Source organism: Dermacentor variabilis, chromosome 2, assembly GCF_050947875.1.
Source record: "Dermacentor variabilis isolate Ectoservices chromosome 2, ASM5094787v1, whole genome shotgun sequence".
NCBI classification, from domain to species: Eukaryota; Metazoa; Arthropoda; class Arachnida; order Ixodida; family Ixodidae; genus Dermacentor; species Dermacentor variabilis.
In genome coordinates this window covers 228,487,207-228,512,752 of record NC_134569.1, presented here as the reverse complement: position 1 = coordinate 228,512,752, position 25,546 = coordinate 228,487,207, and the positions used below count along the sequence as shown (strand labels likewise).

At 46.6% G+C, this 25,546-nt stretch overlaps 1 protein-coding gene across 2 annotated transcripts in view; it reads right to left on the bottom strand.

Moving 5' to 3' along the window:
* Window positions 1-25,546, bottom strand: part of LOC142573138 (calpain-5-like) — a 74,539-nt gene that overhangs the window by 24,873 nt on the left and 24,120 nt on the right. For both annotated transcript variants that reach the window (XM_075682674.1, XM_075682675.1), the window contains exons 5-7: window positions 20,105-20,303; window positions 18,893-19,101; window positions 17,350-17,427 (exon numbers count right to left, since the gene is read on the bottom strand). In XM_075682674.1, the coding sequence (XP_075538789.1) occupies window positions 17,350-17,427; window positions 18,893-19,101; window positions 20,105-20,303 (486 nt within the window). The remainder of the gene's footprint in view (window positions 1-17,349; window positions 17,428-18,892; window positions 19,102-20,104; window positions 20,304-25,546) is intronic.

The following is a 25,546-nucleotide window of genomic DNA, read 5'->3' as shown; positions in this document are numbered from 1 at the left end:
CTTTATCTTACCACATTTACGCGCACCTACCGCTGCCTAGCCACAAGGAATGAAACAAAGCAGCTGAAGCAAGGGCAACAATGAATAATCGACACCAACATGCGGTGTACGAAGCGGTACACATGGTGGCCATCATTAGAATAAATACATCTGTATTTGGTAAAGTAATGCCTTTAATACGCGTGCATTTTGTTTTGATGTTTCTATGTATTAGGAAAATGAATATTGCTGAAAAAACATGACAAATTTATAAGATGCGTTTGGGCCATATTTTTTTATTACTTTCGAAGCAATGGCAGCGCTAAAGATACGTTGCGGTTTCTGTTAAAAGCTTCAACGGAGACCATCTGGAGACCGTGTAGCACCGATACATATCCCTTGAACTAATGTGCCTTTGGCTGCTCAATGCTCGTTAACTTCAAAGGACCTTTGGCATGATCGTTTGGCTGGGGTATAACACTGGTTGTGCACCTGGCACAACGAAGGAATTTTTAAACTTCCTCAGAGACACTGGTCCTTGCTGTGCCTTCGATAGGCCTGCCGCCAGGCAAACTTCTCCAGAATTAACTCCAAGAGCCTATATCTCTTACCTAGAGAGTAAAGTGGAACTGGGGCACTGTTGTACGTATGAGAATGCCAGGATATGATGCCGTCTGATTGGCATTGTTCTCGGAGAGTCAGGACACCTTGAAGGCACAACAGGCTACCACCATTTCGTCTGTCACAAGCGTTTATTCTCCACTAAAACCAAACATAAAGAACAGCTTTTTCTTTAATATTACATGAGAAAATATTTTATTGCATCATGAGAACTTGTGCTTGGATGTGCAATTATATTATGCGCTAGAAGTAGCAGCGGGTCGCTAAAGTTATAGGACAAACAAGATTTGTACTTGCTGTGCAACAGTCATCTTCACTTATTTTTCTCGCTTGCTTATGCAAACTGTATTGAAAAATCTATTAGGGGTAAAAGAAAACTTTTAATGCAAAGCATTCCCTGCCTGTATATACTGTGCCGAGGAAAGCACATGCCGCCTTGAAAAAAACAAGCTCACTGGTTGAAACACTGGATCCCACTTTTACCTTGCTCTCATTTTGCTCATCGTCTGTCTAGATAAGGCACTTTGTGTCTCTCTATTTACCTAGCCCCTTACACCACCATAATCATTTCTTTATTTAGATCAACTTTTACTGCATGGAATGAATGACATAGCATGACGTGCCATTCATGACATGAATGTTATGACATAGTATCTTACACTGTCGTGATAGCATTTTGGTCACTTAACCGAATAATATATCAGGACATGTATGACATGCATTATCCATACATCAGGACACATATGACATGAATGCCATGACATGAATGGCCTGATTGACATGACATGCATTCACGACATGAATTCATGATATGCCATTCATTATAAGATGTCATTGTCTTGTTTCTGTCGTCACATGGAGGCTTGTGTAACAAGCACAATTTCTCACAGACACATTACAGACAATGTCTTACACAGACACATTCACCCATCCAGTAATTCTTGTAAGAGCCCTGAGCAATACTGGACGGCCAGCTGCTTGCAGAATGCTGCACACAAGATCTGTTCCCACTGTACGTAGGATCTGCATAACTGTTATGAAGATTTTATTTCAGGAAACCTTTATCTGTGCAGCCAGGACCATATTGCTACATGCTACTAGAAGACGTACCTATAAGTAGTCACTGCTGATCTGATGACGATGTGCCTTGTTTGATTTTGGCTGGCTTCCATATTGGTCACTGCTTGCTACCCCGCACCCCCGCCAAATAAATGAAGTCCGCACTGAACCGAGTGGTTACGGAACAGGCGCTGTCTTGGCCCAACGTCAACGTGGAATGAACTGCATCATTACTTACGCCAGCAGGCTGTTGTCTGCGTCGGAGCGAAATTACTTAATTACAGAACGCGAGTGCGTCGCTCTTGTATAGGCAGTTACAAAATTTCACCCTTATCTGTTTGGCCAACTGTTCACAGTAGTTTGCGACCGCCATGACCTCTGTTGACTCGCCTCTTTAAAAGACCCTACAGGCAGACTTACTCGATGGGCACTGCGCCTGCACAAAGATGTGGATTGTTTGTCCCGCTATCCTGTGGCAGACTGTGACTCTTTGTGCACTGAATCCCTCTATGGCATTTTTTCCGTGAGCCAATTGGTTAACATCGACAATGAACAGCGTCGGGATGCATAATTAAGAGAAATAATCAAGTGCCTGGAATCCTCTCCTAGCAATGCCTCTGTGTGCATGTTCACTCAGAAGGATGGTACCTTATATTGGTGTAAACTGTACCCGGACAGTCCTGACGTCCTCCTTGTTATACCATCACGCACTCCACAGTTCTTTGTGAGCATCAGTGCTTTGTGAGCACCTGATGGCCACGTTGTTTTACTCGCACACGTGACCACGTGCACCGTCACTTCTATTGGCCTGGCCTAGCCCGCTCAGTGCGGCGTTATGTCAGCACCTGCGAGCTCTGTCAACGATGAAACAAACCGTCTACGCTTCCTGTTGGGTATTTTCAGTCCACCAACGTCCCAACTGAGCCCTTCTTCCGTGTAGATTTAGACCTTCCCGGGCTCTTTCCTACCTCTGCTTCAGGATGCAAACGGGTTTCCATCGCTACCGATTACGCGACGTGCTATGCAATGACACGAGCGTTGGCGACCAGCTGTGCTACAGACGTGGCAGACTTTCTCTTCCGTGATGCAATTTTAGTACACAATGCCCCACGCCAATTGCTGACTGACCGAAGCTGTACTTTCCTGTCCAAAGTCATCGACGATATCCTGTGCTGCTGCTCCACACAGCACAAGATCACCACGTCATACCATCGCCAGATGAACAAGCTCACAGAGTGCTTAAATTGGACCTTAACAGCGGTGCTTTCAAAGTACCATATTTACTTGCATAACGATTGCACTCGCATAATGATTGCACTCCTGAATTTTGTCGTCAAAATCAGATTTTTTTTGTTTCCCTCATAATCATAGCACCCGCAAACTTGCCGCAGCGATATGTTGTGTGCCAAATCTAGCTAAAGATGATCATGCTTAGCATCTGTCGAATGCTGTCGAATGCTATGCGAACGGCTCAAGACATATTAAGCGGTCTGCACACAACGAACAGATTCCTAAGCAGATGCCCCATTTCATTCCTTTTATCACTTCCCGCACTTCCATGAAAAAAAGAAAGCTACAACCAGACTTGCCTTGGCTTTATTATTTGTAGGCGTTATAGTGGTTGCGGTCAACAACAACAAAAAAGGTGCCTTTCGTTTCCTCTCGTCTGCACTCATGCGCACGCAACAAATTGAAAGCGGTGACGACAGTAGCCACATTTACACTGATACGTTAGAAGTGTACCCTATTCATACGTTGACGCTTGTAACACAGCTAAGATATGCTCCCACCCTTAGCAGAAATGTGCCATATTAGGATAGTACTGAAGACAAATGCTGCAGTTTTCGCAGCATGCCCGCCATGTGTTTCTATGTCACACACAGGCAGCTAGGTGCACACATCTCTGTTTTTGTGCCGTCAAAGTGGACATGGCTATGTTATTGCTGCAAACTTGCCGATATTAACGATATTATTCATTACCGATATGGAAGAAACTGTTTCAATGCATGTAATGCACTCACAAGAAAAACAAATAGCGTTCAGCGCATTTGGCTTGCTCTGCCGGCCGCCATTTTTGTTGTGGTGTCCCGCACTGTTACAGGGGCAGCCGCCTGTTTGTTGACCTGTTGTCATCCCGCAGCGACCGCAGATGAAAAACAATTCTTTTTTTCTTTTTGCGGAAAATTTAACCCGCGTAATGATTGCACCATTGAATTTGTATCAATTTTTTTTTACAAAAAAGTCTCGAATACGGCTCTTCCATTATGTGAGTAAATACGCTATGTGTTGGCTTACCACCGTGATTGGGACCTTGTGCTGCCATACGTGACATTTGCATATAATTCGTTTCGCCATGACATTGCTGTATAGTCTCCCTTTTACCTTTTCTTTCGATGGGATTCAACTTTACCGTTGGACGCGTCTTCCTTCCCCTGCAACTTCCGACTAGTGAATATGCGTGGAACGCCACTGCATGGGCCGATTAAGCTTGGCAGGTAGCCCGTAGTAGACTTGCTCTTTTCCGAGACAATCGGAAGCGCATTTACAACCAGCAACACCGCGACTAACGTTTTGCTTCGGGTGCCCTCGTGCTACTTTGGTCCCCCTGCAGACGTGCGGGCCTTTCTGAAAAGCTCCTTCCTGCACTCACACAGGGGCCCATACAGCATCGTGCGACAAGGGGCTGACGCCATGTACAAGGTTGTATGCACCAGCCCCACAACGTCTTTCGTTTCATTGTCCAGCGATGTTGTCCATGTTTCGAGACTCAAGCATTACGACTCTGCCTCTGCTGTGGGGCCTTAGTGGTGCCGGGCCGGCACTTCTCCTGCCGGGGCTCATGCTACGTGCTATTGGAAGAGTATGATGTCGACACTTGGATTTAGTGGGACATACCCATAGGAGACCACTGCTCATCTAATTACGACAATGTGTCTTCCTTGCTGTTGGCAGGCTTCCACGTTGGCCAGTGCTTGCTACCCTTGTAATGACACCCTGTAAATAGTTTCGCTACTGTGCTTTCATGTAACAGTAATTTAGGCCGAACCGTGTTCGAAACGGCTTGCACGTCCACATCCCGGCATTCCCAAGGTGGCACGGCAGCTGTTTGAAAAGTCGTATAGATAGATAACAATGTAAGAAACTTGTAGCGCAGACGTCCAAAAACCTGCCTAGAGTGCTTGAAAAGTGCACTGCAGGACAAAGAAAACACTATTCATGCATTGTTGCTAGGTTTCAGAAACTGGTAATGTGCTTGTGAGCAATGCTTGTCACCTACACAAATAAATTAGAACCTTCAGCACAGTATCCTGAGTCTAGTAGCTGTTTTGGTATTACTCTTACAGCATTTGCTTTGCAGTGCAATAACCTTATCTTACCTAAAATCAGATCAAACTATGCAAAATGTACACTTCCCTTCTATGGTATTGCACTTTGGAATTGTATTACTGTTACTATTAAATCATCTCATTTGTTTCACTTTTTTTAAACACAACATAAAAAAAATACTGTTAGTAGAACCATCTTTTAATTTGTCATAAACATTTTCATAATTATTACATTTTCTTTACATTACTTTTATAAAACAAGTTTTATTTTTCGTTGTTAGTAGTCTGTAGGAAAGCACATTTTTTGTACATTACTAGACATTCCTGTTCGTGATTGTTTGTTTGATATTATTGTATAGCACTGTTTTAATGCATATCTAATTGTTTACTATTTATTATAACTTGTTCCCTACCGAATGTATTTGCTGACACTCTTTTTTTTTTTTTTGTTGGCCTGTTTTGCTGTTCTAATACTCTCATGTACCCACTAAGATAGGAGGTCCTCTTGGCAGTTTCTCACCCTGGGACCTCCTGATGCTGTATATAACATGTAAGCCCTTTCTCTGCACCTGCAGTAACAAACAATAAACTTCAACTTCAAGTGCTCTAGGCAAAAGTGGGGCGGACTGTAACTGAGCTCCACGACATATGTAGCACTTGCATACTCGCCGATAAACAGTGGGTGAACAAGGGAAGCCTCAGGAAGCAAAATGTTCTAACCTGAAGACTTGTCTTATTCAATGAGTCTCATTGCTTCAGTCGAAGGTAAGGTGGAGGAAAATGCATGTGACTCAATGCTGCCGCGGGTCTGAGGGGAATGGGGCAGCTAGTACACCCCTTTTCACGATTTCTTAGGCCACAGGCAGGGCTGCCACAGCGCCGGGGCCATCATGTTCTGTTGCCTTCTAGTGGTGCGAGCTGCTGCACTCACAAACTTCCCTGCATATGCCCTTGTAACGCATCAAGATACTTAGTCTGTAGCACGACCAGCTCCTGTTGTTCCTGCATTACTGTCGCCTATGCTATTTGCAGTGAAAAATTGACAATGTAACTGGAAATTATCTACTGACTCCCCTCTTTGATCCTATTTGCAGTGCAGTCATCTGGCATCGTACAACGTCTTAGTTGGTGCTTTTCAGCAAGTTTACAGCCTGTGTGTGTGTGTGTGTCTAGATGTGTTTGTGTTCTGTATCAATTGAACAGTGCTGCACTGTTGCCTCGATTGTGCGTGAGCATGCAGGAAGTGATGGTAGTACTGTGAAGTCAGCGTCATAGACACACATTTCTGTTCAGATGTACAGGAACCATCAGAATTTTCAAATTGGTGAGTACTGCTTTGCAGACTGACGAGCACGTAGTACTGCAGTCCCATCTGCAGTGGAACCCTGATTATACGACTTTCTCAGGACCAAGCATAAATGTTGTATAAACCAAACAACAAAGATTACAGTGCAGTCCACTTATAACAATATCAAGAACAAAAAATATGATTGTTATAACTGTTCATTGCTATATCTAGACTTCCGTAAAAAAAAAAAAAGTTGTCGAACATACCTTTGTAGCTCTGAAAGCAAATTTGCCACTTACGATGGACAATTGGCATTGTAGAAAGTAGGGTGTGAAAAATGAAACGTTTATTTATACCTCTAAACAGCATGTCAAATGTTAGCGCGCTGAAAATAGTCAGAAGTCTACACTTGCATTCGCAGAAGTTTCAAGCTCCCAACCACGGCGTGCATCGCGTACAGCGGCTGCGCGAACACCAGTGGCTATAATGTAGCGTGCATGAAATCAGTGAGCGACTATCGACAACAGTGCACTTTGCGTGAACGTTGGGGTCGGTGTCAAAGATGGGCCACTGTCAATCTCGTCATTGCCTCCGTCGCACCATGCCGCCGTCTGTGTCGCAACAATGATCACCCCATCAGAGATTCTTCGCAGAATGAGGCAGCACCATCTGAACTCAGAAACTCCTCCATCGAAGCACCATCTATTTTATCGCCAGTAGCGACGTACTTCCAGAGTTCGGTAATGTCAGCATCTGCTACTGTGTTGGTTTCACACATGTGGGATTTTGCCCTGGCACACAAAGCCTGCCATTTCTGTTGATCGACATGGTCACTGGTTCTAGTCTTCATGACCGTGGTACTCGCTGTTTTCAGAATCGTCTATATCGACTGCACAAGCTTGTACTTTGAGTCTTGTAAAATTTGCAGCTTCGTCTCAGGCGACACAGCTTTGCACTTTGCCAATGCGCCTACCACTGCTTCCGCGGTGCATTTCAATGCTCGCTGAGGAAGAGAGGGAGATTGCAGAAAGGGAATGCGGGCTTGGTTTGCTTCTCGCTTTTTTTTTCTTCTTCTCTCCGGGCGCTCGCCAGCGACGCGGACACGGAACAGCTGGCACCATCTTGTGGCACGCTGCGCTAACTTCTGGTGCTCTCTGTGGCTTTCGCAATCGGTGCGCTCGCGGGACATGCTGCACGGTAATGGCAGCAGATATGAACTCGCGTAGGCAAACTTTTCGCCCTGTCTCACTTAAGGGGAACTTAGCAATGCAAATTTCATAATTATTTTGCAAGGAAAACGCCACCCAAAAGGCAGAATTTTGATCATTATATCCAATATGTTTGGCAGGCATTCTCAGATCATGAACAGCAGGTTGCCATTATCCCTAAAGAGAAAAGTATATAATAGCTGTGTCTTACCAGTAATCGCCTACGGGGCAGAAACCTGGAGGCTTACGAAAAGGGTTCTACTCAAATTGAGGACGACGCAACGAGCTATGGAAAGAAGAATGATAGGTGTAACGTTAAGGGATAAGAAAAGAGCAGATTGGGTGAGGGAACAAACGCGAGTTAATGACATCTTAGTTGAAATCAAGAAAAAGAAATGGGCATGGGCAGGACATGTAATGAGGAGGGAAGATAACCGATGGTCATTAAGGGCTACGGACTGGATCCCAAGGGAAGGGAAGCGTAGCAGGGGGCGGCAGAAAGTTAGGTGGGCAGATGAGATTAAGAAGTTTGCAGGCATGGCATGGCCACAATTAGTACATGACCGGGGTTGTTGGAGAAGTATGGGAGAGGCATTTGCCCTGCAGTGGGCGTAACCAGGTTGATGATGATGATGATCCTATATGTCGTGAATAACATATCGTTATATATGTTTTGTCTTTTCTCATAGCCCTAACGCATAAGTTGATACTCTGGAGTCTATTCATCATTATAACCAATATATTGTTATATGTGGTATCGTTATAAGTGGACTGCACTGTATGTCACTAATGCACGGCTTTGTGAGACAGAGTTGTGAGGACCTCCTATTTAAACTAAGGACAAATACTCTGCAGGACTCAGATCCTAACACTTCCAAAAAAGTAAATGCAAAAAAAGATTACTGCAGTGCAGGCGTTATAATTGAACTTTATTGGAGGGATCTAGCATACTGTGTACTGCACCCACCAGCATGCTAAAATGTTCTACCGTCGACTCCCGATAATTTGAAGCCGCTTAATTGGAATTTTCGGTTAATTAGAAGTGAAGTGCTGGTCCCGTCAGTTTTGCATGTAATCCTATAGAAGAAATCGCTCGATAATTCGAAATCCTCATCCAGTAATATTGTTTAATTGGAAGTTAATTTTCAGCCGGGATCCTCGAGGTGACCGGCATTCTTTGGTAGAATGTGCAATTTTTCAAGTGTTGCAACAGTTGCGTGCTCCGCGTTGGTGTCATCGCCACCGCAGCCGCCCGCAACGCCATCCTTCTTGGAGCGGCGCGATTATTCATTGCTACGGCTGCCGTGGCCTTCGCGATCAACTCTGGCGGGAGGCGAAGCAGCTCCCGCCAGAGGCCACGCGCGGCTGCTGCGCGTGGCCGGAGCTGATCGCGGAGGCCACGCGGGTGCCATAGGTAAACGCAGTGCTGCATACTGGCAGTGGCGAGATTGTGCGAGATTAGTCTTTCAGCGTGCGCAGCGTATGTCGAGGCGTGTCTTAGTCGAGCGCCTTTGTGCGGGAAGCTCGTAGGCTAGGTTGTTCCACGAGTGATTCGGAATTGACTGTACCTAGTCGGGCAGTTTACAGCCATGGCAAACCGTGGCTCTTATCGCACGCTCGACCTGGCAACAAAAGTCGAGGTTTCGAAGGAAGTTGAGAAGGGAGGTGCCGCCAAACAAGACATAGCGCGGAAGTACGGGATCAAGCCGAACACGCTCTCTAACTACATCAAGAACAAGCGCACAATAATGGATGCATTTGAGAACGACAAGTCTCGAATGCATCCAGAAGCGAATGCGCACCGGCGCTTATCCAGAGTTGGAGAAGGCTCTGCTGGTTTGGATTAGGGAGGCCAGGAGCAACAAACTTCCTCTCAGCGGAGACATCGTTGCGATGAAAGCCCGAACGCTTGCAGCAATGTTGGGGATCGAGGACTTCGTTTCGCCAGATGGACGACTGACGCGCTTTAAAGATCGCCATGACCTGGTTTTCAAGAGCGTGTGTGGTGAAAAGGCGTCCGTTAACCAGGAAACATGCGCCACGTGGAAGAACGGAAAGCTGGGTGAATATCTCGCCGAATACAGACCGGAAGACATCTTCAATGCAGATGAGACTGCACTCTTCTATCGGCTTCTACCAGAGAAGACCCTGACATTCAAGGACGACGACTGTGCTGGGGGCAAACGCAACAAGGAGAGAGTGTCGGTGCTGATCGCGGCAAACATGACTGGCACGGAACGATGTCGGTTACTTGTGATCGGGAAAGCTGCGAAGCCGAGATGTTTTAAAGGCGTGAAGACGCTGCCTGTGGACTATGAGGCGAACAAAAAAGCGTGGATGACGGCCGAAATCTTCAAGAGCTGGATAAGCAAATTGGACCGCAAGTTTGCTGCTTCGAACCGCAAGGTGTTGTTCCTTGTCGATCACTGCAGTGCTCACGTGAATGTGCCAGCCTTGAGTGCAATACACCTCGCATTTTTGCCTGCAAACACAACGGCTGTTTTGCAGCCAATGGACCAAGGCATCATCAAGAATGTTAAAGTCCTGTACAGGCGGCACCTCCTCGAGCGCATGATTTTGTGTATGGATAGCTCCACAAAGTACGAGGTGAGCCTGCTTAGTGCCATCCACATGTTGGCGCGAGCATGGGATCGTGTGAAGCAAGAAACAATCGCAAACTGCTTCAGGGCTTGCGGTTTTATGGCAGCTTCTTCGGAGGATGCCTCTGAAATTTCAGCGGAGGAAGCGTCAACAAGCGAGCTTGACGGCACTGATTTTGATGATGCTCTCTGGGACGTCAATTTTGAAGATCACGTCGCCGTAGACAAGGCGGTCGAAACGTGCGGTGCGCTGACGGATAGCGAAATTGTAGAGATTATTCGGCCCCAGGAAGCGACCCAGGAAAGCGACGATGAGGTTGAAGGCAAGCTGCAACCTAAGGCTGCCGATGTAGCTGCGGGCCTTGCTCTTGCGGAGCGCTTCTTTGCCGCTGAAGGTAACGCGGAAGAAGCGTTCCGCCACATCTACAGCCTGCAGAACTTGCTTTCAGCAGTGCGATTCGGCAAGAAGCAAAGCAAGATGACAGACTATTTTTCTTATAGAAAATACTCGATTTTGCCACAAATAAAGTGCTGTTTTTTGTGTTTTGTGCTTAATTGGAAGTTCGTTTAATTCGAAGTTTTTTGCGGCCCCCGTGAACTTCGTATTAACGGGAGTCGACTGTATTCTCACCTACAAAACTTTTAAAAAATCGGTCATTTCCTAACTTTTTTTTTTTGGCCATGCAGCAAGAGCTTTCTTTCTGAGTGTGGCAAGGAGGTCGCCCACGGTGTTGCCCGTACAGGCAAATCTAAGAATGTAGTCGACAGTACGCAGAACATCCGCGAACGTAGGTACAGACCTGGCAGCATCTGTGGTGTTGCCCTCATTCGAGGTGGTAGCCAGCACGGTGGGCATGAGACAATGCCTCCTTGTACGTTCGTATCATACAATGACCCATGCGAAACTACAGGGAACCAAACTAAGGACGCACGAGAAGTCTTGCGTACTTGTGCATAGACAGAAAGTTCAGAACTGCATTTGTGAACATGTGTACCCGATACGATCTGCGTGTCTTCCGGTAGCTAATTGCAGCACCTTTCGACTGTCACACAGTTGATAGAAACGATCAACGATTTTTCAGCTTCCTTGAACAATAGAAAGCAGGTCGACGCTATATTTTTAGATTACTCGAAGGCTTTCGATCTGGTCCTACATAACGAATTAATTGAAAAACTGATGGAAATGAATATAAATTATGATGTTATGTGGATCCGCTCATATCTTACCGATCGGACACAATACGTTGAAATAAACGGTAACAAATCTAACCAATTAAAATAACCTCAGGCGTTCCGCAGGGATCCGTTTTAGGACCACTTCTTTTTCTAGATTACATAAATGATATTGCTCATAACATAAGTAACGACATAATCATCCGGTTATTTGGAGACGATTGTTTATTATATCGTGAAATCAATAACCAAAACGATCAGGCGTCACTTAGTCAAGCCCTTAAAGCTGTAGAAGTCTGGGCCGCAAAAAGTAAAATGAAAATTAACGAATCTAAATCAGTCATGATCAGAGTTACAAACAAAACAAAGCATGTTATTGAGTGTAATTATGAGATGAACTCAACAATTCTAACCGAAGCTGAAACGATAAAATACCTAGGTTTAACAATTTCGAAAGACTTAAGTTGGAAATCACACATAGACAGAATTTGCGGCGCTGCAGAAAAAAAGTTATGGTTCCTTCGCCGAAAATTAAAGCTAGCAACGACACCCGTCAAACTACTTGCATATTTAACTTACATTAGACCAACGTTAGAGTATGCCAGTGTCATTTGGGATCCGTTTCAATCAGGATTAATAAACCGCATTGAGAAGATACAGAGAAAATCTGCAAGGTTCATTCTTTCCCGGTATTTTCGTACTGACTCTGTTTCCAAAATGCTTCGGTTGCTTGATTTGCCTCCACTGGCTCAACGGCGGAAGTTAGCTAGACTTAAATTTCTTTTTTTGTTATCAAAAGGCCACTTCAATATTGAATCCACACCCTATCTTGCTCCTAGGCGGGCTAGAAACGTCAGGTCAAGCAATCATTGCATGTTCTCAATTCCAAAAGCATATCTGGACATGTACGCTTATTCATTTTCTCCGCGAACGATTAAGGAATGGAACAGTTTGCCGGCATCTGTTTTGCAGTCAAGTAGCATTAAAATCTTTGAGGAACGCGTTAAAAACCTTTCATGAAATTGAATCTTAGTGGTGTCGTGCAAACATTGTCAAACTATTCTAGAAATACATACAATAGTCTTTCTGTTATGCTGCTTCCAATATCACTGTCACAATGTTAGAAACATGTATTTCTTAGCCAAACTATTGTATTTGTATTTCGTTATTTGTTTTTCCAACATTCATTGCTTCATGTCCTATTTACGTTTGTAAAGCGTTTAAATTTTTTACGCTATGTGCAAACCTGCTGTACCCACCCTGTTACGGCCAAGACGGCCAACAGTATTTGAAAATAAAATAAAAAATAAAATTGGTTCAATCTTTGCACGTGCCTTTACGCTTTCCATACGCATTGGGGTGGTATTCTTGGGCGATCACTTTCAGAGATAGTTTCACTTTTGTGACACTCTGCCCTGATCCGTCGAAGTATATAGCCGACAGTGTTCTTGTCACTGTGCGAAGACAGCAAGCTGGGCACAGCGACAGCTTGTGATTCACAAATCTGTGAGACCTTCCCGTAGCAAGGGTGCTAGTCGTTGGCAAACGAATGCATGCGCAACCGTCCGGATCATTTCGTGTGAAATGATGCAGTCGTCCTTTTGTAGGTAACTGACATATTGAAGGACTTTCTCCACACAATATGAAACCCTCGGAAGGTGCGACAAGTCCGATCAATGGCAAGCAGTTTGTAGTGCTGCTTCTGCCAGCAGCACATGCAGACTTTGTCAACACCAAGTGCCTTTTTACAGAACGATTCCCACACTCCAGTGCATACTGCACAGCCTTTAAACATAAAATCAGCCAAATAACTAGAATTGCGGCCCATCGCTCAGAGCAAAACACAAGAGGGGCAGAAAAGCGAGCAACAGATATAAGAATTCGACACTGTGGTGGCGTGTAACCGAAGCCATGTCAGCAGAGCCTACCGAGTGCTGGCCACCCGCCCCTTCACTTGCACTCTCCCATGCTCTCGCATCTCCAGCAAACCACCTGGCCAACACCATCCTCAGCCACAAATAGCGCACTTTCCTATTACGTGAGAGTGAAGTTGTTGTTGCAGAGAGCAGTTGTACGTTTGTGGCTCTCCCGAGTCTTCGAGGCGCCTTTACACAGCCAGTCTTGCTAAGTGAAGTTTGCGCCTGGTTGATCGTGGCATATTCGCGACCATTGTCAATGCTGTCTAATCATGCTTTCCAAGCTAACAGCAAACCTGATGATTATGTTTTACAACTGCAATATCTTTTACCCTTGTGCACGTGTTTACAGCAAGCGCACTTAATCTTGATGCCCATCAGCTGGGAGGGAGGAAATAAGCTTTCTTCCTCCATGCCCGTCAGGCTCGTCGCTATGTGTTGGCACCATCCATGCAGGGGCTGCAGGTTTGATCCGTTTGATGACAAAGCAGCTGATGGCAAAGCCACGACAAGGGAACACTGGCAACAAGCAGGTGATAAGAATAGGCTGACTGCTTTGGCTCAGCCTCTTACCAAATGTTTTCTGCCAGTGTTCTCTCGTAATGGCTTTACCATCAGCTGCTCCCGCCACCAAATGCACAGCCACTGCTTTGGATGTGGCAACACAGTGATGGGCATCAAGATTACGAACGCTTGCTGTAAACACGTGCAGAAGAATGAAATATTCTAGTCTTCCCAATGAACTACAGCTTGGTCGTTCGATTACGAGACTGCGCGGGACCAAAGTTGGGGGCATGATTATTGTGAGGGCAAAAACAAAAATCCTAATATTCAAGAGCGAAATTGAGGGTGTGTTTATTATTGTGAGAGTAATACCGCATTACAAGAGTATATGCGGTATTACTCCGGCGAATTTTGGCACATATGTACTAATAATTTGAGTAGACACATCTGATGGACTTTAATGATACTTCAGCGTTGCAAAGGATGGCTCAGTAAAAAAGCATATCTCAGCAACATTGAGAGCTGCAGTTTGAAGAGCCAATTTGGCACCCTGTCACCATGATTCGCTCGGAAACTTCCTCTCTGTGCTTTGTCCTGTGTGCAATTGTGAAGCTGTGTTAGAAAGGTCTGAAACCGTGGCCTTATACTTTCCGACATTACTTAACTTTGGCTTTACAATAATAACTTAAGGGGAAAAGAAAGTCTGGCATTATATTTCTTCTTACTAACAATAAAAGTTTAGCCACAATATATACACAGTAAACCCTCGTTAACTCAAACTCTGATATATCTCGAAACATCGGTCAAGCCTAAATTTTTTCCTGGCTCGGTGTCAACTCCACGTATTGTTCACATCTTGTCTTGAAATGCTTTAGCGCCGCATTTCGGATATCTCGAAATCGCGACTGTGAAAATGGTGGGAAGAAGCCCCTACCCAAAGGTTTCTATACTTTATACGTCGCTGTGATATCACCAAAAAGTGACAGTGTATATTTGTAGCTAATTTTTAGTTTGTAGCATGACGAGGCACTGCAGGGTACTGCATAATCTTGGCATTTGATAAGCACGTCTTGCTGAGACGTGAGCAATGCGCCATCAGCTCGGCTGTGAAACCACCGAGAAGCCAAGTAGCGCTCTCACGCTCTACTCAGTTGCTTTTGCAAGCAGAGCACAGGAAGCGATCTTCGTTCCGCTGCTGGCACTAGTGTTGCGTACAAGCATATTAGTGTTCCCGCTAATCAGTTATGTGGAAATCGTGGTGTTGGAATGACATGATGAGCCGTGCGAAACCGGAAACCTAAATGACTGACATGCGAGAAGTCCAGTGTGCTTGCGTGCAAAGAAAGCATCCAACTGCATGCCTGAATATGCATATCCAAGATGATTTGTGCGCCTTCCGGTGGATAATCAGTTCCACCTTTCTAAATGCTTTTGCGCTTTCCATACGCGCTAGGGCGGTATTCTTTGGTGGTCACTTTTGGAAAGTTTACAAGTTTTGCGAGATTCGACAGTGGACGCGTCGAAAAGACCTGGGACATCGCAAAATCGGGGACGTACAACTGGGATTCCACTGTACTGCAAGAAGTGCACAAGGATGGTGGTGTCTAAGCAGTGAAAATGGCTGACGTTCACACAATTTTCACCATGTGCCCCATCACTAGCTTTGAACACTTCGGTGTCTACATGCAACAGTGTGTGATTGACTCCGTGAGAGAATAACTGTTGCCTGTAGCCGCCCGACATGTTGGGTGCCAAGTAGCACAATATTTTCTAAAAGTGATCTACCGAAAATACTGCTCTCATTATACTGAGCTTTGGCGAGAAATTTGGCGGCTACTGGCGTCTATATTGAAAGGCTTTATGTTGCCTATGCGTAGCCAGGGGCCTATATTTTTGTGAATTCGCTTATTTTTAAACTTTTCCACTTTTTACTAATTCGAGTTAATGGGGTTTTACTGTATGCTGGGAGAGAGAGGGGGAGAAAAAACTTAATTTTTGACGGGGCACGGAGAGGGGTGGATCCCCGTGGTGGGTAGAGCCTTCAGTCCAAGGCCCCAGTGGCAGTGGCAGCACTTTCGGCTCTGGCAATCAGCTTTCGCTGATCCTCCAATGCCAAGCTGGTCAGCACCATCTCCCACTGCTCGTGTGTCGTACTTCGGTTGGGGCAGTCATTGGGTATTTTTTGGCAGGCCCATGTGGTGTGGTATAGGGTAGCTTGCTCTGTACAGAAAGTACAAAGGGGTTGATAAAGGGTGGGGTACATGGCGTGGAGGAGCCTGAGGTGAGGATAGGTGTTGGTCTGGAGTTGCCTCCAGGCCACAGCTTCTGCTCCGCTCAGGGATAGGTGCGGTGGCGGCACCATTCTTCTCAAAAAGCGGTAGTGCTGAAGTATTTCGTAGTAAGTGCATAGTGCTTGTGGTCTGGAGTCTTCTGGCATCCCTTGCAGTGTCCGGCTGCAGTGACCTTGGGCTGTCGTGTGTTTACGATTGTTTCGGCTGACAGCTTCGTGTGCCAGTGTTCAGATTATTGTGGTGCGGGGTACCGTATTTACTCGCATAATGATCGCACTTTTCTGTAAAAAAAAAATTGGCGCAAATTCAGGGGTGCGATCATTACGCGGGTTAAATTTCCCGCAAAAAGAAAAAAATTTTTTTTTCATCCCACATTTGCTGCGAGATGACAACAGGTCAACAAATAGGCGGCTGCCGCTGTATGTAGTGCAGGACACCAAAACAAAAATGGCGACCGGAGGAGCAAGCCGAACGCGATTTTTTTTTCTTGTGAGAACATTACATGCATTGAAACAGTTTCTCCCGTATCAGTAATGAATAATATCATTAATATCCGCAAGCTTACGGCAATAACGTAACCATGCCCACTTTGAGGGGACAGAAACTGACGGGCGCGCTTAGCTGCCAGTGACATAGAAACACATGGCAGGCATGCTGCGGAAACTGTGGTATTTGTCTTCACTACTATCCTAGTATGGCACGTTTCCGCTAAGGGTGAGCAAATATTTTAGCTGTGTTACAAGCGTCGACGTATGAATAGGGTACACTTCTAAAGTATCAGTGTAAACGTGGGCGCTATTGTCGCCGCTTGCTATTTGTTGCGTGCAGACCGCTTGGTTTGTCTTCAAGAGTCGTTCGCATAGCGTTCGACAGATTGTAAGCCCAATCATTATTAGGTAGACTTGGCACACAACATATCGCTGTGACAAGTTCGAGATGTGATCATTACACGAGAAATTTTAAAAATCAAATTTTGATGACAAAATTCAGGGGTGCGATCATTACGCGAGTGCAATCATTATGCGAGTAAATATGGTATTGCGTTGAGGCGGTTGAGGATATCGCATGCTACTTCATCTAGATGGCCGTTCACATAGGCTCGACATGCTGATTGACTATCAGTAAGAATAGTATATATTTTCTCATCCTGTCTCGGTGCTGTACGTTGTTGATGTTGTATGCTGTGAGGAGTGGGAAAGAATACTTTACCATTGCCTACTAATTTAGAATTTTTCATTAGAGTCCCCTTAAACCACCACCAGTGAGCAGTGAGACAATGCAAGCTCAGTGAAAATTGTACACTGTCACTTCTAAAATTCAGGCCAATGCTGGGATACTACGTGCGAATGTAGCAGCATGCTTTTACTGGCTAATCTCGGCTCACCAGAATTCTTGCTCATCAGATGGGCTGATGCCGAGTTTGGCTTGTTCGGCTTCCGAGAGACGGGACCACTCGGCTGACCTGTAAATGAGCTCATCTGTAAAGTCCGAACTTGAAATGCATTTCAGTCAATTGCTCAATACAATATTTTAGAGCAGTAAAGATACGCGATATTTGTCTACCTTAATTCTGCTGCTTAACTTATAAAAACAGGGTCTCGCAGGCTGTGTAATTTATGAAAGCTAAATATGCAAAACAGTAGTGCCAGTGCACATAGCCGTCATCAGCAGCTGGCGACACAGTGCTAATATAATGCCAAGCTAACACAGTGGCTAAATGAAACGTATCAAGGGCTCTTCTTACTAAACAAATGTAACAAACCCATGGCAGTACACTATGGCAGTACACTATGGCAGTACATTATGGCAGTACATCTGTCACCATGGCTGCACTTGGTGTGTGGCAGCACACTATACGCCGACTTAGTGCAGGAGGCTATGTGTCAGGTCAGCAGCACTTCGTGACACATTCACTGCGAGAGCACAAAACCCTATGATTGTTGCCACGATCTGCACATTGCGTGGTTAGAAATATGCAGGAAAACATTGCAAAGTTCATGTTCCATTGTGTTCATGCACATTGTGTAGTTTTGAGTCATCAATCGTATATTATCGATAGTTCATTTTGTCATTGATAGTTTTGCATCGCAACCCTCTAGCCTTTGTAGTGTTGCTGCTACATATGAAAAGGAGTGTAAACAATTACGTCAAAGAAACCATCATAGAAAGTAGTGAACGCAACTACTGTCATCGATATGTATGCTGTGGAGTCGAGGATAAAAGTTGCATCAACTGGATCGATAGGGCCTGAGATCAGCACAGGTGCCGAGATAGACACTGAGTGCAGGTCACTGGAATAATTTTCGCCAAATGGAGCTTTTCAATGTGCATTTGAGACACAGCACAAATCAAGCACAAACACACAAGCAATAACATGCATATTTTTTAGAAGTTTGCCCTGAGCAGATCTTTTCTGGGATACACATGCACTTCATTATTGATTGTTTACCTTTAGATACAAAACACAAGCAGCAGTAGCAGCAGCAAATATGGAATGGCATAGACTGACAAGCAACACATTTATAGATCACAGTTACTTCTTTCAGTGACTCTGCTGCCACCAGTTTCACTTACTTCAGAAAATTGAATACATTTGTTTGGCGCTATATACCATACGGCCCTCCTCAGGTACGTGATGTCTTGCACTGCCACATGAGGGCACTGCAAGTACCATCGGTAATTTCTTTTCTGCATACATTTTTTGCAACCTTCTGCCACCCCATCTTTCAACAGCTTTAGGCAAACTGCTTTTATTTTTCCTAAAACGAGGCAAGAGTAGTAAAATTGTAGAAACGGCCTGAATTTGTAAGCATCACAAAACGCTCCGGAGAGTTGGTAGGTATGACATTAGTACAGCAAGTGCAGCTTTACTTGAGACAACTGCTCATGCAAAAGCATCCTGTGCCCAAAGCAGAGTGCCCTCTCACCCCTGAGCCAGGATGCCCGTCCAGGCTGATGCCATATAACACCACGGGTTGCGCAGCCGGAGAAGACGCAGCTGCGGTCGATCGCAAAAGAGCTCCTGCCAGGAGGGGGCATCCATGGGCACCACCTGTCGGGCAGACACCACCTGGTAGGAGTGGCCCTTAAGCAGACCATTGCTCGTCGTGCTGCCCATCTCGTCTGCGTGCTCCACCTGCAGAGAACACGCACAAAAGGCAACGAAGGCACTCAACAAGTGCCGCAGGAACAATGCATCTGCATTCGGTGTGAGTGAAACAACCTTGTAAACAAGGTTCTAACTGGCAAAGAAAATATGTAGGTTTTGCCAGAAGGGAAAAGCATTGAAAGCTACAGCTAGGTTTAGAGTGCGCTTGAGCTACTTGGATGGTCTTCTAAGCAAATGTGTGTGCGACATGTTGCGGTGACGCAACATTTGCTTTCGCGAGACTTGGCTTGTCCCGACACCGGATACCTCGAAGTGCTCGCCCAATAGTGCTCTTTGCACTGTGCAGAGGTACCGCGATCGGCACAGTGCCAAAAACACTCATTTGGGACGCGTTCAGTCCTAAGTCACACAAAATTTTGCGCAAGTGAAACTACTCCAAAAGTGACTGCCTGAGAGTACCACCTAAGGAAAGCACTGCCTCCTCTTCAGACAATGATGAGTGAAGGGGACTCGTTTCCCAATTCCGATTCCTTAAATAAAGGTACCATTTATTTTTCCGTTCATCTCACATTACCTTCACCATTTTATGTTTTCATTACACATGACTGGTAAGTTGACCTTAGTGCTACAATAGCGATCGCGTTACATTCCGTTAAATACAGTACCACTATTTAACGAGCAGGACAAATTATACACGGAAATGTCTGCTGACCGATGATCAGGCTCCGAATGCGTGATCTCTGCCTCAAAGGGGTGTTGGTGAAGTCGCTAAAGTGCACGCTACATTTTTTTGCTGCAGCAGAATTACCTACTGGTTGCCTTTCAATGTGCATTCAGAACTTATTCGGTTTACTGTGCCGGTGTCCATATGAAACACAAGATTAAGCAGGACAAGAATGAACAAGTGTGCAGTTGTTCGACCTTGTCCATCTTGGTGCTGTCTTTTGTGAAGAAAACGATGCAGTTAGCTGAACGGTGTCTCACAAACCAGCCCCAGTTGAAGCCTAGGTGAACTTAAATGAACGCTTACCGAGATAGCACAGCAGACGACTGCCTGGCAGGAATTGTCCAACACAGCCTGCATTTTGGCAAAAAGCTGCTGCTGTAGCGCGGGGTCACGTGCATAACCACCCACAGCCAACTCCAGGTGCTCGGCAGCGGCTCCTGTCATGTCCACTAGCGCATCCGACAGGCTGCATGCCTCCAGAAGTTCGTAGCAACCCAGGAATCTGTGTAGCATGCAAGGCCTCAGTGCCCACACAGTGGTACATCCAAGAGGCAGTTCAGGTCGTGTGCAAGGGTCAGGGTGCAGTTGAAAGCATAGAGGCTAAAATTAAGACAAATGCATAGAAGAGGAAAAACAAGTGTCTGCTCTGCTCGCAGGTACGAGGCACGAATTACTACCTAGTCAAGTAAAATGTTAGCCAATGAAGAACCCAAGTCGCTCAACAAATCAGCAGCTGAAATCAACAAACTCTTAGCATTGTCAGCGAATGCACTTCTTGCCCAACAATGCTGCTTAGAACTGAGGTGCTTTTGTACGTCATAGCAGGGAACCCACGACATCTGCTGGAGAGTGTATTGATAAAGTAGCAATCGTAAAGCACCTGCACAAAGGCTAGGAGTGTGTAAATACAGCTCTACCTCGATATAACGAAGTCGCTAAAATCAGAAATTTGCTCCGTTATATTGAAATTCAGCCCCTTTTTTTTTTAAGTACAGTTGCCGATTAATTGTTCTTGCATGCAAGAGGCTGTAAAATTTTCCAAATTATCAGACAATCGACAAAAGCAATCGTTGACAGCCAAACGCAGCCACGGCAGCACTAGAGAAGGATATATGTGCAAACAAGAGCACTCCCCCTTTCTCTTTGCTTGCATGGGAAGACAGCACTCATCTAGGCACCATCCTTCTTAGCTCACCTTCACATGCTTTCATTTGTACCTAAAGCATATAGCATGTGGTACCCAATAGGATGTTATGACAGTTGGACTTCATACAGAATATCATACTGCTCCGCTTTGTTTGTTGTTCTTGGTCATGTGGTGCACGATTTGAAAGGTGCGTTCGCAAACAGCCACATGTAATTCAACTATTTGATCGTCTGCATTGTCTAAGTATCCATTTGCAGCAGCATTGAAATTTCGTTATATTGAAATCATGAACACACTTCATTATATTGAGGTTCTAAATACATGGGGCTCTATGGTCAAGAAGTTACATACAATTAAATACTATTTGCAATAACAAATGTAAACAAACATAATATCAAATAACATATTGACACGTGTACTTATCTTTATCGGGCAACCACGTTTCGCCGCCTAACAAATGTAATCGCACAGTGCGGGACGAGCCTGCGTGTATCCGAAGTTTCTGGAAAGTTATCGATGCTCCTACCCGGCTGTCTGTTGTCGCCGAAACTTGTGTTATCTGATTTCATCGCGTGACGTGAATGGTGTAGAACTTTGTGGAAGGCATGCAGGTCTGAACGATTAGTCTGGAACATTCGATGACTGCTATATAAAAGCCAATGCGCTTGACCCGCTGATCAGATTTTCGATGATCGCCGACCATGTTCGCCGCTATTGTTGTGCTATAAGTGTAGCCTTCTTTTGTGGGCGCAGGTTCGCCCAATGAAAGTTAGTTTTGTCTTTGCTACTGTGTTCTTGAACGTCACCACCACGTGACATCTGGTGGAGGTGCTTGTGCGTTCATGTACCGAACACCCCCGCAAAGCCGCGATCCAAGCCCGAAGCCCGAGGACAAAACCAACATCGCCCAAGACCAGCGTGCTAGCCGCAGACTGCAAGGACTGGCCCCAGAGCACGGACTTCTACCCGAGACGACAAAGAAGATTGTGGTCAAGACAACCCCAATGGCTGCCCCAGCGTCCCCCGTTATCCTACAACAACCTCGGGACCCACCGACCTTCCATGGAGCAGCGACTGAAGACCCGGAATCCTGGCTGGAGACAAACGAACAAATTGCGACATTCAACAACTGGGACGCCGACGACAAGCTGCGGCATGTCTACTTCGCCTTAGAAGATGCCGCCAGAACGTGGTTTTAAAACAGGGAGTCGACTTTGACAACGTGGGACCTGTTTCGTAGTGGCTTCCTGCGCACCTTTACAAGCGTCGTGCGCAAGGAAAGGGCCGAAGCTATGCTGGACGCCCGAGTGCAGCTACCAAACGAGAATGTTGTCATCTTTACGGAAGAAATGAGCCGTCTATTTCGCCACGCTGACCCCGAAATGCCCGAGGAGAAGAAACTCCGCCTACTCATGCGTGGCGTGAAGGAGGAATTTTTGCCGGAATGGTACGAAGCCCACCAAAGACAGTTGACGAGTTTCTTCGCGAGGCCACCAGCATCGAGAAGACACTCGAGATGCGAAACCAGCAATTCGACCGCCGCCCGAACTCAACAAGCTACGCGGGAGTTCAGTCACTGGCCACCGATGACCTGCGCGAGACTATCCGAGCGGTCGTGCGGGAGGAGCTACAGAAGCTGTTCCCGTCATCACAGCCTCAAGTGACTTCGATTGCCGATGCCGTGCATGAGGAGCTCCAACAACAACTCGGAGTAGCCCCTGAATCGCCGCAGCCTCAGCTGCAAGCGATGACATACGCCGCTGTAGCCCGCTGTCACGTTCCCCCTCCACGCCCACGAACGGGCCCAGTGACTACACACTTCCGTCGTCCACCACCAACCCCGCCGCCAGCACGCCAACCCGTCAACCCACGCGGCATTCCAAGGAAGACTGTCGTTTGGCGCCCCCCGACCACCGCCCGCTCTGCTACCACTGCGGAGAAGCCGGCCATGTGTACCGCCGATGCCCATACCGGGAGATGGGACTGCGAGGTTTCGCTGTTAACGCGCCGCGGCCACAGATTGGCGAACGACCTCGCGATATCGCCGACTACCTCCCCGCCACTCAATGGAGCCCTCAATAACCTTCCTGTTCGCCGTCACCAGGCCGCTACCTGTCGCCGCAGCGCCAACCATATAATGGCCCAGTCCGGGGCCGGTCCGTCAGCCCATATCCGGAAAACTAAAAGCAGCAACCGATGGAGGTGCGGTTGCTCTTCGTCGAACTGATGAAGATACTCCGCCGCTGACGAAGAGACCATCTAGACGACATAATAACGACACGCCACCGTCCCAACGAAATCAGGAAGCCAAGACTACACCGACGAAAGACGACTTGACGACGCAACGTTCCAACTTCAGTTCAACACCACGCAGCCGTGATCCGACGCTAAAACCTAACTGTAACACAAGACAAAGAACCACCGGCCTCGACCCAACTGGGCACCGACCCATCGCTGCCCAGTTGAGGAAAGTTAAGACTGCATGGGAAGGCCCTCAAATTCGGACCGCTGGAGGTCACCTGATTACGCCGACTGGGATCTGCATGGCAAGAATTACCGTTCATGACCGGACTTACCCTGCCACCTTCGTTATCCTCCAACAGTGTTCACGAGACGTCATTCTCGGCATGGACTTCCTGAATCAACATGGCGCAGTCATCGACCTGAAGTCGAAATCGAGAACACTGTCGCAAGATCAAGCGATACCGCCAGAGAGCTTTCGTAGTCACAACACCACGCCTTGAGTGTGCTCGAAGATCAAGTGAGCATCCCGCCGCGCTCCAGCATTATTATTTCTGTCGGCACCGAAACACCTGCTGACATAGAAGGCGTCATCGAGGGCGACCAATATCTACAGCTTGACCGTGAAATTTGCGTCACAAGAGGGCTTGCTCGACTCCACGGAGGGCAAGTGGAAGTTACGCTAACCAACTTCAGCCAAGAGTTCAAGCACATCAACAAGGGCATGACAATCGCATATATCGAGGAAATTGTGGAAACTAGCAATGCCTTTGTCCTCTCTGATTCAGTCGCACCTACCCCGATGAGCATAGTCCCCAAACCAGACTTCGATGTGAATCCAAGTCTTCCTATGAGTAAGCAGCAACAGATCAGAAGTCTTCTCCAACAATACAAAGACTGCTTTTCGACGTCATCGAGGATTCGACAAACACCATTTGCAAAGCATCGCATAATAACCAAAGAGTGCGCTCGACCACTCCGCCAGAGCCCTTACCGAGTTTCGATGCGAGAACGTGAAACTATTAGGCAACAAGTCAACAAAATGCTGTGCACCGACATCATCCAACCGTCGAAAAGCCCGTGGGCCTCTCCTGTAGTCCTGGTGAAGAAAAAGGACGGAACCCTACGCTTCTGCGTCGATTATCGTCGACTGAACAAGATCACGAAGAAGGATGTGTACCCCCTTCCACGGATAGACGACGCATTGGATCGGCTCTGCAACGCTAAATACCTCTCATCGATGGACCTCAAGTCTGGCTACTGGCAAATAGAAGTCGACGAAAGGGATCGCGAAAATCACGCCAGACGGCCTCTACGAGTTCAAGGTTATGCCATTTGGACTGCTCGGTGCCTGCAACGTTCCAGCGCGTGATGGACATGGTTTTAGCAGGATTGAAGTGGCAGACCTGTCTTGGTTACTTGGATGACGTCATCGTCTTCGCCGGAAACTTCGACGATCACCTTAAGCGGCTTGCGACAGTATTAGAGGCCATCAAGTCATCAGGGCTCACTCTGAAGCTGGAAAAGTGCCAATTCGCTTACGATGAGCTTTTGTTTCTAGGCCACGTCATCAACAAATCAGGAGTACGCCCCAGGCCACAGAAGACAGCTGCCATCGCAAAGTTCCCGCAGCCAACCGACAAGAAGCCAGTGCACAGATTCCTTGGCATGTGTGCCTACTATAGGCGCTTTGTCAAGGACTTTTCACGCATCGCGGAGCCGCAAACACATCTAACCAAATGTGAGGTCGAGTTCAAGTGGGAAACGCCGCAGGCCAAGGCATTTCAAGAACTCAAACGACGCATGCAGTCGCCACTGGTACTTGCACACTTCGATGAGGTCGCCGATACCGAAATCCACACTGACGCCAGTAGCCTAGGCCTCGGTGCCGTCCTAGTCCAGAGGAAAGAAGGACTTGAACGGGTAATATCGTATGCTAGCCGGTCGCTGTCAAAAGCGGAAAACAATTATTCTACGACTGAAAAGGAATGCCTCGCCATCATTTGGGCTATAGCTAAATTCCGCTCTTACCTCTATGGCAGGCCATTCAAAGTCGTCAGCGACCATCACGCGTTGTGTTGGCTAGCTTACTTAAAGGACCCTTCAGGACGGCTAGCACGGTGGAGCCTCAGACTGCAAGAATATGATGTCACGGTAATATACAAGTCTGGAAGAAAACACTCCGACGCCGACTGCTTATCACGCGCCCCCATCGATCCCTCGCCGCAAGACGATGAGGACGACGACGCCTTCCTTGGAATAATAAGCACGGAAGACTTCACTAAACAGCAATGAGCAGACCCGGAGCTAAAAGGCCTCGTCGAGTATTTGGAAGGGAACACCAACGTTGTCCCTAG